This window comes from Ctenopharyngodon idella, chromosome 11 (genome assembly GCF_019924925.1).
Source record: "Ctenopharyngodon idella isolate HZGC_01 chromosome 11, HZGC01, whole genome shotgun sequence".
Taxonomy (NCBI): domain Eukaryota; kingdom Metazoa; phylum Chordata; class Actinopteri; order Cypriniformes; family Xenocyprididae; genus Ctenopharyngodon; species Ctenopharyngodon idella.
The window spans coordinates 7,690,763-7,704,873 of NC_067230.1; the positions used below are offsets into that span (position 1 = coordinate 7,690,763).

General features: G+C 37.0%; 1 protein-coding gene across 1 annotated transcript in view; it reads left to right on the forward strand.

Moving 5' to 3' along the window:
• Window positions 1–4,263: 4,263 nt before the first annotated feature.
• Window positions 4,264–14,111, forward strand: part of cdh4 (cadherin 4, type 1, R-cadherin (retinal)) — a 261,968-nt gene continuing 252,120 nt past the window's right edge. The window contains exons 1-2 of the mRNA XM_051911720.1: window positions 4,264–4,484; window positions 7,128–7,239. Of these exons, the coding sequence (XP_051767680.1) occupies window positions 4,419–4,484; window positions 7,128–7,239 (178 nt within the window). The 5' untranslated portion in view covers window positions 4,264–4,418. The remainder of the gene's footprint in view (window positions 4,485–7,127; window positions 7,240–14,111) is intronic.

The following is a 14,111-nucleotide window of genomic DNA, read 5'->3' on the forward strand; positions in this document are numbered from 1 at the left end:
AAGATATCTACAGTGTTTGGCCTGTAACTCTTGTCTTCTGTAAAAATGTTAAGTGGGACCCATTTCATGAGATTTGCTTAATAATTTAACACGGCCTTAAACCAATTCACTTCAAGTGCCCAGATGGTGTTTTTATTAGGCAAATGTTCAGTACTCAAGTAGAATAATTTACACACCTTAAAAAAAAGCCCTGCTACAGTACCTTCAAGCCCTGCAATCCACTGAACTCAGAATAATTCACCACATGCTGCTCTGCTGATATTCAGCTCAACAATAAAACGAAGAGAAAAAGTCTTTCTTGGATATCCGTCTGTTTTCACATGGGTTTGCGGACAGTTCTGACATTGTGAACTTGAGTCAACACACTCTGGTTCCTCAAAGACTCTGTGATCAATCCACAACTGTTCTTTCTCCAAGTAAAGATGTGTCTACAATCAGACATGTGGATATTTTGAATATCTCGCAGCTTGAAGCAGGGAATTCATTCAAATTTGGTGGAGTGGTACTTGCTGTGAGTACCTATTCTGCTTCTTGTTTTAATTTGAATTGAGTAATAAAGTTGTACCAAAATAGCCTCTTAAACCGGTGCTCTATTTAGTATGCAGAGAAGAATGTTAAAAAGTCAGGTAAACGAATTGCTCTGTCCTAATTGGCATAAAAGAGCACGTTCACATTTCTCTCATGTTTCTTTTGATTGGATCAGACTAGCGTCGTCCTTCTGATATGGAAATTGAGCTAGCAACTCAGATGAGCGAGAAAATGTCAGCGTCATTAAAATGTGGACGACGGCCTTTTGATTACTTTCATTCTGGGCAAAAAGACTGTCACTGAGGAAGTAAATTATGAATAACTTGGAGAGCTATATTTGTTTCTCGCTGGTTTAAAACAGTTACGTCAGATGGGATACAGGTCTTTTACAATGGATCACAGCGTGTAACGTGGCCGACTCAGCTATGATCAAAAGAGAGAGAAACAAGTGAAGTGTGAAATAGCTTCCCGTGTTGCAGTCTATATAGTATGCAGGCGGTTATATGAAGCCTGTAAGACAGACGTTTTTTTGCCTAAAGGCAACCTACTTTACTCATTCGTGGAAAGAGCCAGTCAAGAGTTTACACTTGAGGCCAGAAGCATAATTACATGAATTTTACCATGGCAGGGGAGAACCTGGAGCGCTTAAACGTCTGTAACTCAGTGCTTTTTTATTCTATGTGCATGTCTCAAACTTTGATTTAATATTCAAGTGTTTGCTCTGTGAATCCTTTATATTTTTACATACAGTGTTGTACCAGGAACGTGGTGGTCATGTGTGATTTCTCTCTTGAACTGGTTGTGTTGCAACTCAACCCTTGTTTCAACACTTCCTAGTCTCTCTTAATCATAGTTACCACCAAATATAACGTAATTCAATTACTGGTATTACTGTAACTCAACTGTAATTCTGCAATAAATGGCAGCCCCTCTACACTGATAATTTTCTGCTTGATTTACTTTAAATATGATGATGATTTTTTTTTTTTTTTTTTGCATAATTTTATTACATAGATCAAACAAGACTAGTCTTTGTACAAACTACTTAATTTTTTTGTCTGTTGAAAGAAAATTTGCACATAAAATAAACTTATTTTAACATTTCTCTAGTCATTTTGTGTGTGTGTGTGTGTGTGTAGTTGAAGTCCTTTGCAATACTTTTTACTCAAACAATATAACACTGAATTAAACCACTCTTATAAATTGTATGCTTTACTTAGAAACATCTAAGTAAATAATACAATAGATATTGTGTGTACACTATATCTACATGATAGAAGTAACGTGGCACCTGAACACAGAGACCTCAATACTTGGTACCCAAGACACAATGACGGTAACATTCGATGGATCATTTTTGAGTATGAATGTGTAATTTCTGTCAGGACCACTATCATCAAATATGACGTCAAAAATGATAATGCATAGAGTTTGTATTGGCGGTATGGTTCTGTTCTGGGCAAGAACTCCCTGCGCATCCACGCAGCCTAGCATGGATAAGAGCAGGGAGAGCAGCAACCAACATATGCAGATATTATTAATGTCAATAATTTAACGTACACATAATTCAAGAATTAGTCTGGTTCAGGGGAATCATAAGGTCAAATCCTGACTGACGAGAGGTGGAGCTGGGGATGGAGGAGGGTAATTAGCTCCTGATAAATGCAATAGCTACTGTTAATACTGAGGAGCTTATATATGGATGCTGCTATAGGTGTCGTATTCCTATAGGTTGACGCGAGTCACCTGGGAGTCAGCTGATGCGAGCTTGACTGACGTGACCTGCCAGAACTGACGCTAAAGTAGAAAATGAACTCCATATGTCACAAAATGTCAAGTTACTAAACCTAACAACAAAAGCAATGATAAAAAAAATTCATGATACGCACAACAATGATACAGCTGGAAAACAGTGAAAAATCAACCTTATTAATTATTCATAACCAGTGTTGGACAGTAACTAGTTACAGTAATAATATTACTTTTTACAGTAACTAGTAGTGTAACTAATAAGATTTCAGTAATAATATTACAGTTACTGTCCATAAAACAGCTTGTTACTTAGTTACTTTTGGTGCCTCAACCCTGACTGATTTGAAATCCAATCCAATATTTCGTAGATTTATTTTCATAATTCTTTTACGACTCGCACAGGCGCATGAAGTCACCAGTGCAGCAGGCAAGCTTGGAATATGGAAAAGCTTACGTTCAGCGGATGGAAATATTGCCATTACATTGATTTTGTCAGGAGAAAAGATGATCTGAACACCATTGTGTAAATTGTGGCAATACTTTACTCTGGTATTACATAGCTTGCCCACCACATCCCTCTGATCTCGATATAAATTATATTACTATAATTAAAAATCTTTTTGGAAAATGAAACATTGTCTTACAAACTTAAATGATTTCTTTTGATAAAATGCATCATGAAATATAATCATATATGGGTAACAGAGAAATTATAATTAACTTCAAGTTATAATTATAAAAAATAAAATTAATATGACAATATGACAATTTACGGAGCCCCGGACATGACATGCAGGAAAAAAATAGTAGGCTAAATCGTGTGCACGATTTATTAATTCATTCCCTTGATTTACTAAAACGTGCGCACAATTTACTATTTCGTTCCCTTGATTTACTAAAACGTGCGCACAATTTAATTTTTTTTCTTGAATGTCATGTGTGGGGCTCTGTAACAATTAATGAGATTAATACAGCACTTTTATTTAAAAGTAACAATCAATCACCACTGAGTGTTTGTAATAACTTCTGACTGCGATCCAATGTGGATTTTGGTCATATGATGAGGCAGAAATATGTTGTTAATAACATTGTAGAAGAATTTTATGGGGAAGATTACAACTTCTGTGGTGCGTGAAGGAAAAGTAATATAACTAGTAGTGTAACTAATTACCGTTGCCAGAAAGTAATAATATTACATTTGAGTAACTAGTAGCCTAATGAGCAATAAATTACATTTTTTGAGTAACAAGCCCAGCACTGTTCATAACCCAATGCATGATGGGAACACCAGTATCAGAAAAGTTGAGTAGGTTTTACTTCATTTTGTAACACTGATAGAATACTATAGAATTTCCTTTTTTTTTTTTTTTTTTTTTTTTTAATTCTTCCCTTAACTAACTTTTTCATGTAGAAATTATTCAATATTTACTTTATGTACTGCATTATGGATTATGATTATTAAATATCATACTATTATGACCTAACAGAAGACAAATTTCACAATTTGATAACTTTTGATCACTTTTAACAGAAGAAATGTGCTCGTTATGTGTAGAGTAGTTGAACTATGTTCAGCATTTTAAATAAAACACTGACATTTTGTGTAATATTTGCGATGTTTAAATGTATAATAGATTGATAAATAATAAGCGCTACAGAGCAGCGAACTGTTGCTATGTTTACTCCTGTTAGCTCACGTCTATTTACTGAAAACTTTTGTGCTGCTGAAATATAGCGTAAAATGCATGCAAATGCAGACGTTAATGAGGGGTCAGACCCCCCTCTAAACCCCCTTTAATAATTCTCTACCTGATTTCTGCTGCAAGTCTTTTTTTTAATCTTAAGTAGATATGTAGAATGAACATAATATGTGCCTGGTTAACTGTCAAGCGTGCTGTAGTGCGTCTCAGTGTGTGTCTTTAAGTAGTACGCTGCGGTAGGAGGAGTTGTAGCGGTTGTGACGCCGCCAGCGGATCCGTGGTGCTGAGCTGAACAGCGCCTGTCCACCTGCAGTAGGGCGCGAGACCGACCGGGACAATATTCTCTGCGCATCGCTCAGCGGAACCCTGCTACCGACAGCACATCTCACAGGAATTATCTCCACGTTTGTGAATAACAAACACCTGCCTCCTCTGCTGATGGCAAAAATGAAAACCGGCTGCGCGATTCTTGTGGCGTGTGCCTTAGTTGTGGGCACATCTTTGGTAAGTCCAAATGTTTTATTTACAAACATTCTGGAAGTACTAGTACTTGACATTAGACACTAGTAGGCTGAACATATGGAGTAGTACACTTGTGTTTGTGCATTTTATGTCCGTACTTACTAAAAGAATACAGTGGTGCATCGAGCGTTCACTTTGTCTGTTTGGAAATCAAAAATTGCTTTCGTAGCACTTCTATAACAGTCGTCTTTTTCGTCTTCTTTCTTTAAAATAACATTCAAACAAGGAAATCAGTTTGTGTTGAACACTGGTCGTCTATCAGTAAGCTGCAGTGGCTTGCAGCTGCACTTTTAACACACATTGCAGAGGATGCGGCGATGCCTGTGGTGTGTCTGGTAATAGTGCTGCTCTGTCGTTACTGGAGGAGTATGTGAATATGCAAATCAATTGTATTATAATATGAATATTCATGCAACAGAGTATTCATTATCCTGTTCTTAATGGGAACGTCAGGAATGGTTTAACTTGTAGCATACTAGGGAACTAGTTGCTTTGGTCTGTGGTGTCTTAACGTTTAGGAATTATGAAAGAAGAAGAAACACACACATATAGGCTACCAGTAAATGAAATCTAGGAGGTGCTGGGGTGATGAGTAAATATAAGTTCTGGAAATAAGACACATAATACTATTGGATGTATGGCAGATATTGACATTCTCTTTGATGACTCATTCAGAATAAAATCTGTATCCAGCTGGAGGTGAAATGTAGCTATAGAGCTGCATTCACATGGTGGGCAGAGGAAGCGCTGCTTTACAAAGTAACCATCTCACAGCCCTCTGACTAATGTGATCTGTAGGGATGCTTTGACAGACTATTCCTCCGTGGATATATGAAAGAGCTTAGTGCGTCGGCTCTTTGTTGTCTTGATTTTCAGGTTCATAGTTGTCTGTGCACCAGAATGGGAAAAAAAAAATATATAGGGGGAGAGAGAGAGACCCCTAAAGGCAACCTCTCGTTCAGTTTAGACACAGGGAGGCCTGAGCTTGAACTCTGAATCTTTTTAGAAAAGCCCACCTTACTGAGACTGGGATAACCTGAATATGACCCACCATCTAATTATGCTAATTCTCCATGGTGAGCACTATTCATTGATGCATACACACACTCTCACACACACTAGGTCACTATCCTAAAATAGATGCCACTGTAATGGGCACAATTTCTCTACTGATTCACATGGCAGAACTCCAGCGCAACCTTCTTTCCTCTGCACTTCCTGTGTTCCAACGCATCCCTGTTTTCTCCCTCGGTTTATTTTAATCATCAAACGGGCTCATTTAGCTCTTATTAAATTTTCAGAGAATCTCTTGATGTTTTCACTCGTATACATTTAAAAAAAAACACCATCAGGGCATACGAATGCAGGCCTCTGAATGAGAATTAAATCGCAGATTTGCTGCTTTTGATTTAGAATTTGTTCATTTGCATATTTGCATAGATATTGAATATTCACACACTCAGCTGGACTACAGCAATGATTCGCAACACTGCAAATACACTCCGGAGGGTATTTAAGCAGGTTACAGGGGTACTTGGAAAGATTTAGCTTTGTTAGAGCTACAAAATAGAAATAATAATAATATTTTTTTTCCCAAACTTTTAAATGTTTAAATAATTTTAATCTTGATTAATCTCAAGATTTTTCCAGAATCTTTTAAGGAATTATATAAAACAAAAATGTAATATGTTCTAGTTTCTTAGATTTGCATAACAAAACATGTTTATTAGAATATATGTGACCCTGGACCACAAAACCAGTCATAAGTAGCACGGGTATATTTGCAGCAATAGCCAACAATACATTATATGCGTCAAAATTATCGATTTTTATTTTATGCCAAAAATCATTAGGATATTAAGTAAAGATCATGTTCCATGAAGATATTTTGTAAATTTCCTACCGCGAATAAATAAAAATGTATTTTCGTGAGTGGATATGCATTGCTAAGGACTTCATTTGGACATCTTTAAAGGCGATTTTCTCAATATTTCGATTTTTTTGCACCCTCAGATTCCAGATTTTCAAATAGTTTTATCTCAGTTTTATCCTAATATTGTCCTATCCTAACAAACCATACATCAATGGAAAGATTATTTATTCAGCTTTCAGATGATGTATAAATCTCAATTTCAAAAAATTGACCCTTATGATTTTGTGGTCCAGGGTCACATATTTGACCCATGCTTATTTATGTTTTAATTTTACTTATTGATTTATTTACTTTATTGTTTCTACTGATATTAATGAATGATACTGACTATAGTGCTTATAATATAATTGATTAAAAGTGACTTATTAGTAATAATCTTAATAATAAAGCTAAATTATATCCAGATAAAAGGAACGCATTTCTGGTTTGCTGTCAATACAGTTACTTGAGCCTTAATGAAGGCGAAATGGAGGGTACATAAGACAAAAAAAGGTTTGAAGCACTTGTCTATTGAACAGTTTTTCCTAACGTTAAACGGTTGCATCCCTGCTCTGTGAGTTTGCCTCCTGAAGGTATTTATATCGGTTTCGATAACCTTGAATAAGAACCACAACCCTGTGGTCACAAATCAATTTGCCTAACCACTTCCCCTCTCCTGTGTCTTCATAGCCAATAATGTCTGTCTTTCTCAGGGGAGTCACGGAAGCGCTCAGACCATCGCTCCATGCAGACCAGGTTTCTCCCAGAGCTTCTACACCATATTTGTCCCCAGGGGTGTGCTGCAAGGCCTGAACATTCACAAAGGTAAGAGCTTGCAGTGCATTGCATGATTCGGCACAAGTTTATATATATATGTGTGTGTGTGTGTGTTAATCTCAGTGGAGCTTTAGCAACAGGTTTGTGGGTGAATGTAAATGCTTGTGCATTCCTCATTCTGCGTGTGTAGGCTAAATGTAATAAGTTAAATATAATTTCAGCTTGATTATTGCATATTTATGGAGAATGCAGAATGACTCCCAAATTAACAGGAGGTGGATGTTGTTGAATATTCTTCGGTACTCTCTCATATGCAGTAGTTTAGACTAGTTGTGCTGTATGATTCCTCAAAAGGTGTTAACAGTGATTCAAAACCAGTTTCAGCCGGCTTCAAAATAAGCACAGTGCGGAATAACAAGCGCAAATAAATGGTTTAGAAAGGAGGAGCAGAGATGCAGATATGCCAGCGTGCTGAATGTTGATAGTACACACAGGACCAGTAATGCAATTAGAACACGTTTAAAACACACTATGCTTCTCAAATGCAATTTTCAAGGTCTGAGAAACGTCAGGTGATGCATTTAAAGAAACATATCCATGCTGTGCCAGAAACGATGCTTCCGTCTAGGTGGGTGTCATAAGCGTATACATGTTCCAAATCGTCGAGAGCTACAGTTGGCACACGTCTGCATTAACAAGATGTGCACAGCCAGTGTTTCCTATTGATCACAATCAATATGCATAATATTCAGCTTTAGTTTGACTATCAGACAAACCTTGGCTGGATGATTAAAAACATAAATAAATAAAAAATGGAAATAAACCCATAATCTGAATTTAATGGATAGTTCAGTGGCCCGGCTGGCTACAGAAGCCTCATTTAAATCTTCTGTTCAGCTCCCGCTGGGTGTTTTTTGCTGCTTTGAGCTTTAAGCTTTTGCTTTTTTTCCCCCGCTCCCCCTCTGTCCTGCATGTAATACAGTTCCTCTATTCTTTCCCACTTCTTTTCAGCAAGATTTCAGCCGTCCTTTTATTCTGTCGCTTTTCATTGCCATTGTGCGTGCATGTGTGTGCGTTATGCAAGGATATGCTTTATCTGTGGAATTTGTTTTGCTGTTATGGTAGGAGAAAAGATGTCGGGGGAAAATTGGACTTGCAGAAACAAATCATACAAGAAAATGGCACATTGATTCGATCAATTACCTGTTTTTTCCACCGCATTCAAACTTTGATTGAGTGTAACTGTTATCAGAGTAATCAATGGATTTATTCACATGAACGTGGTTGTGTAGAGATTTATTTGTTGTTCTTAATCTAACTGCAACTTTCGCGCTGATGCAGGAGCGCATGAATCGAATTTTTGCTGTAATTGCAGAAACTGCGCAACTGGTTTGGAAAATACATGCTGCAATTATTTATATTTTATTCGTAATACGTACTGTTCCCTGTTTATCGCACTTCTAAGGCCTGTTTGTTTTGATTCCAGCCTGTGGAGGTGTTGAGGAACATTGTCAGTCATTGACATGTCAGATGCGCTTGTTACACAGCAAGTCAGTTGAGTGTTGGCATGCGTGTCCAAGTGCTCGCGCATGAGTCAATCATTTTGTTTACTCGTGGATTTAGTTATGAGCATTTTGCTGGGATCGACTCTCGAGCCTGTGCTCACAATATCCGCTAGCGTGCAGGCAGCCACCTTTCCTTCAATATCCAATAGTGCACTCTTCATTTTAAAAACATGCTTACCCCAGCACAACTTGGCACTTGGGTGTATATCGTCAGGCTGCAGTATGAGCCCTTACAGAGAGTGATTAATGTACAGTCACCGGCCTGGAGGAAGGGTGATGTGTTCAGAAGAACCGTAGTAATCGGGGAGTGGGGTCGCCTCACAGGGACGTTAATGATAACAGCCTTGTGTAACCCAGAACCGTCAAAGGGGAGAGTAATGGGTGAGCCGGTGCGCTCGGTTGGGCCAGCGAGCGTCAAGTCGAGAAAATCCAGCGTCAATTTAGCCGTGATTGTAAACATTGGTCTGAATGTTAATGCCGAGATGGGAATTCTCAGGAGCGCGGTGCGATCTGAGACTTGAACTTGGCGGAGGATTCGAGAGTAGAAAGTTCCGCTTGAGTTGCTTCCATAACTGTTTAATATGGCTGCGGTGCACTGGGGTGAGAGTGAGCGATTCATCTCAGTTCTCTAGGTACTGCTTAGCATTGGTCTCTAAAGCCTGGCCATCCAAACAGAATCAGATATGACTGCTCTTTCATGGCCAGAGCAGTCAGGGTGTCTGCCAGCTGTCTGCTGGTCTCGCAGCTGCTTACGATGCAATTTGCTGATTCTGTTTAATTACACCAGTAGCTTGTTGTGTTTATTTTCTATTCATTTACGAAGGTGTTTGTTCGCACTGGGCGTTTTAATTATAGCAAAGTTTGGGTATTATGACAACAGCGGCACATTTATACCTATTATCCTCTAATCCTCATGATCACTTTTATTGTACTTCTAAGGATAACGAGACTATTAAAGACATGGCTCTCGAATGAAGTCGACCGGAGTGGTTATAATTCAACCATCCAAAATTTCTAATATCTTTTACACAGTAAAAACAGACAGCGTGAGTCCCTTCAGGCTCTCTGCCTCACTAGATGTGATTCATCTTCACTCAGCATGTGAAAAGATTCATCATTTATGCTGACAAAATATAAATGCCAGGGTTGTCACATATTCAGCTGGCCTCGGGAGCAAATGAAAGGCACCCACATGGCCACAGTAAATAGGTATGGTAAGCATTTGTGTTTTACATGATTGGATTCCAGATCCTAGATGGTAAGTTTCAAACCGCATTCAACATTGACTGATGATGCGATCATTTAGCATGGCTCGTTATTGCGGTAGGCAGTCTAGCTCAGGAGAGAATGATGTTTTATGAGGTTTTATTGTGTTACGTCATGTCTTCCGGCGTTTATGCAAACATTTATAGACGTATAAACTCATGCATAAATACCCCATCTTGCTGTGTTGACATGCACAGTGGGGTCCAGTGTTTGAGACCACATTCAAAATATGAGATTTAAAAGAACAAAGGAGCATTGTATACAGTATATAAAAAGAACAAGTATGTGACATTGTGACAATGATTGTGTGTACAAAAGTCATGAACCTATCATGAAGTTCATGTGCTGCTGTCATGGTAACACTTTACAATAAGATTCCAATTGTTAGCTTTAGTTAACTACATTAGTTAACATGGATTTACAATGAAAAATATTTCTAAAGCATTTATTAATCTTAATGTTAATTTAATTAATTTACTAATACATCATTAAAATAAAATAAAAGAATCTGTTAATCGTATTTAATGTAGCTAACATGAACTATGACATAACTATGAACAGTTTAAAAAAAGATTAAAAAATATTATAACAAATGTATTGCTCACTGTTAGTCAATGCATTAACTAACTTTAACTAATGGGACATTATTGTTACGTAAGTGTTACCACTGCCATTAAAGCAAAAAATTAATAAATAATAATAATATATATATATATATATATATATATATATATATATATTAAGAAACAGAGAAATAATAAATATAGAATAACTGTTTTCTATATTTTAAAATTTTATTCAATCCTGATGGTAAAGCTAAATTTTCAGTAGCCATTACTTCAGTCTTCAGTGTCACATGATCCATCAGAAATCATTTTAATATGCTGATTTGGTTCTCAGCAAGCATTTTTTATTATTATTAATGTTGAAAACAGTTGTGATACGAAATATTTTTTTTTAGAAACCGTGATATATTTTTTTTTTTAGCATTCTTTGGTGAATAGAAAGTTCATTAAAACAGCATTTATTTACAATATAGTATTCTTTTGTAACACTATAAATGTATTTACTGTAATATGATTAATTTAATGCATCCTTGCCGAATAAAAATATACATTTTCTTAAAAAAACTTTACTGAACCCAGACTTTTGAACAGTATAGAGTACAAATGATCAGATATATAGATTTACATGAAGAAAAAATATACTACATTAAAAAAAAAAAAAAAAAAATTATATAAGAGTATATTGTCCATGAAAACGAACAGAGCATTTGAGCGTGGGCCTTTTTCAGAGCAGAACCCCACCTGGGAGAGATAAGCCATGAAAACGGATATTCCACTGATTGCACATTGTAGTGTAAACCATCATCTTGGCCTAAGAGCAGGATCAGGCACTTTGATGCCAAAGACAGAGAGATGGAGATGGGGGGAGGACAGGTACACTCTCGCACACAAAAGAGCAATCTGATTTGAGTTGCACTTACCCCTAAATGGTGGTCTGAAAGGATGCTGTCAGAATGTGTTCAAGAGAACAGGAGCGATGAACTTCAGTGCATAACCCTTTAATATCCGACACAGTGCTGGTGGGAAATGGAAGTCAGTCGCCTTTGCCGTTAGTTCAGAGGCGGCCATTAATCATCTTAATTACTAGTGCTTATGCATAGTCAGAGTCATTTGACTTCCCTGGCAGATTTGTAGCATTTGCAGTGCCACAAAATATAGTGCCTGCTTGGATTTCCAAGATATTCTATATACCACATTTTATCATCAATAAAATATAGTAAGTCCCCACTTCAGTTGTCCTTTTGCTTTAAAAAATATTCCTCTCCCACAAGGACATTCATTAAATCCAAACGCACAGACATCTTAAGGCACTTTTACAATAAAACCAGAACTAGGACTCCACCTGTGAGATGGAGACGCTCTGCGCATGGACTCCCGGGCTCTCTCTCTCTGCGTTCCAGTCGTGTCTTAAAGTTTACCTCATTATCTAGCAAACACATTGCTCTCCATACTTACGCCGTGCTGTGGAACCTCTCATGGATACAGACATTCACAGAAGCTCATTAGGATGGTACTGCTTGAGCCCTGTTTGGAGCTTTGCAGTCGCAAACAGAACAGGGTTAGGAGTTTATTATAAAACGGACTGATTTCGACTGATTTTTGATTGGTTGTGCGACATTCAAAGTCAGTGTGAACAGCAGACAATAATAATAATAATAATAAATATGAAGAGAATTATAATAAATTATTTTGTTAATGTGACAAAACTTACTGTGGCAAGAATTATTATTATTAAATTATTTGCATTTGTTATTAATTTGTTGTATCATTTTTATTATATTTATAATATATTTATTATATTGATGAAATTTATTTTCATTTTCTTAACACATTTTCTTCAGTTGAATCCTACTGCTTCCATCTCATGGTCATGTATTGGAAAATAGCAGCTTACAAAATCTACAGCTTTTGGTTTTGTAATAAACAACTTAGCATGATGAGCAATTAAAAAAATGTTCTATTTATCTGTTCTGTATTGCTCAAGGATGTAAGGCACATGTTTTACAATGATTTCTTAGATACAAAAGTTATATTCCTACCAGTATATGCTGTTATACAACAGAAACCAGCAAGGTCTGCTACTCAGCTCAAGTGGACCAAGCATACAAGAGTGTACTATACACACAGACTTGTTTTTTTCATGCCTGATTTACTTTTCCATTGCATTTCCATCTAGTTTTTTTCCCCCACACTGTGCATAGTGAGTACGGTATCTCAATCTAAATTAAAGGGAAAAATCCTGACTTGTATAGATATTTTCCTTCCCATCCTTTTCTCTCATACTCTCCTTCTACCACTCACCTAGCAGTTCTTAATTAAGTTTTCATATGAAACCATGGTTCAATGTCTATTTGAATATAAATCAGATTGGATTTTCATCTTAAAGGCAGACTTTTCACTGCTGGCTGTGTGTATACTATTAGCCAGCTAGGCATTTCTCATTTGCATTGGCTTGATTCTGTGGGAAGGCCTTGAGAATACTGCTGTTGGAAAAAAACAAAAAAACAACAAAAAAAAAACATTGATGTTGATTTGTTTATTATTATTGCCAATAGTGAAGTGAATACTTCTTTTTTATATGTAGAAATTTTAATTAATTATATACCAGAAAATATGACATGTACGCAAGGGCATACCAATCCAAAAGCACAGCTTTTATCTAAAAAACATTTCTATGTGATCAGACTAGAATTAAATATAAGAAAGAAATAGTTCTGTATTTATAATTTATGAACAAATCATTCAGACTCAGATTTATTGACCACATTTGACTCAAAAAGAATGATTCATTCTCAAATTGGACATTGGTATTGTACTTCTCTCATGAATATGCCAGGACAGCTGGGGGAGATGTCAAGTCATATGGACTATTTTTCAATGGTGCTATTGTGTCATTTTTGAAGCTCGAAAGCTTCATTTCCCATTCATTGTAATTGTGTGGGGGAAAAACATCTAGGGAATGAGATGCTGCGTCATTATGTTGCCGCTATGGGAACGCCCCCAGAAGTGACCGGTGTCTGAAGCACGAGTAAAACATGGCAACTAGATTGCAGATGGTCTTATGACGTCACATAGAGTGCCTGTTTGTATTAAAGAGTGCCTGCATTTGTCGACATCACCTTCATTGTCTGAAGGAGATGCGCAGGCATGTCTGAAGCATGGCAACACGACATAGCATCTCGTTCCCTCCTCAGGGAACCGGTTTTATATATATAACTCTACACTGCATCATAACATTGACGCTATAGGAATGTTAATACCCACTTCGCCATGCTGAAAAAATGCCTGATCTACTATGCTGTGAAGATATACACAATTATAGTGAGCTAGCACTAAAATAACTTAACAGACTTAAACCGGAGTCAGATATACTTAGTTCAGGCACATCCACAGTGGCATAAAACAATTGCCTTAATCCCTAGAAGAGTGAAATCCAGAAGCTCTACCATGCTAACTGCTTCTGGGAGCAGAGCTTACCAGGGAAATCACAGACATAGTCCTAGCTATGTCATCAGTAACAGTG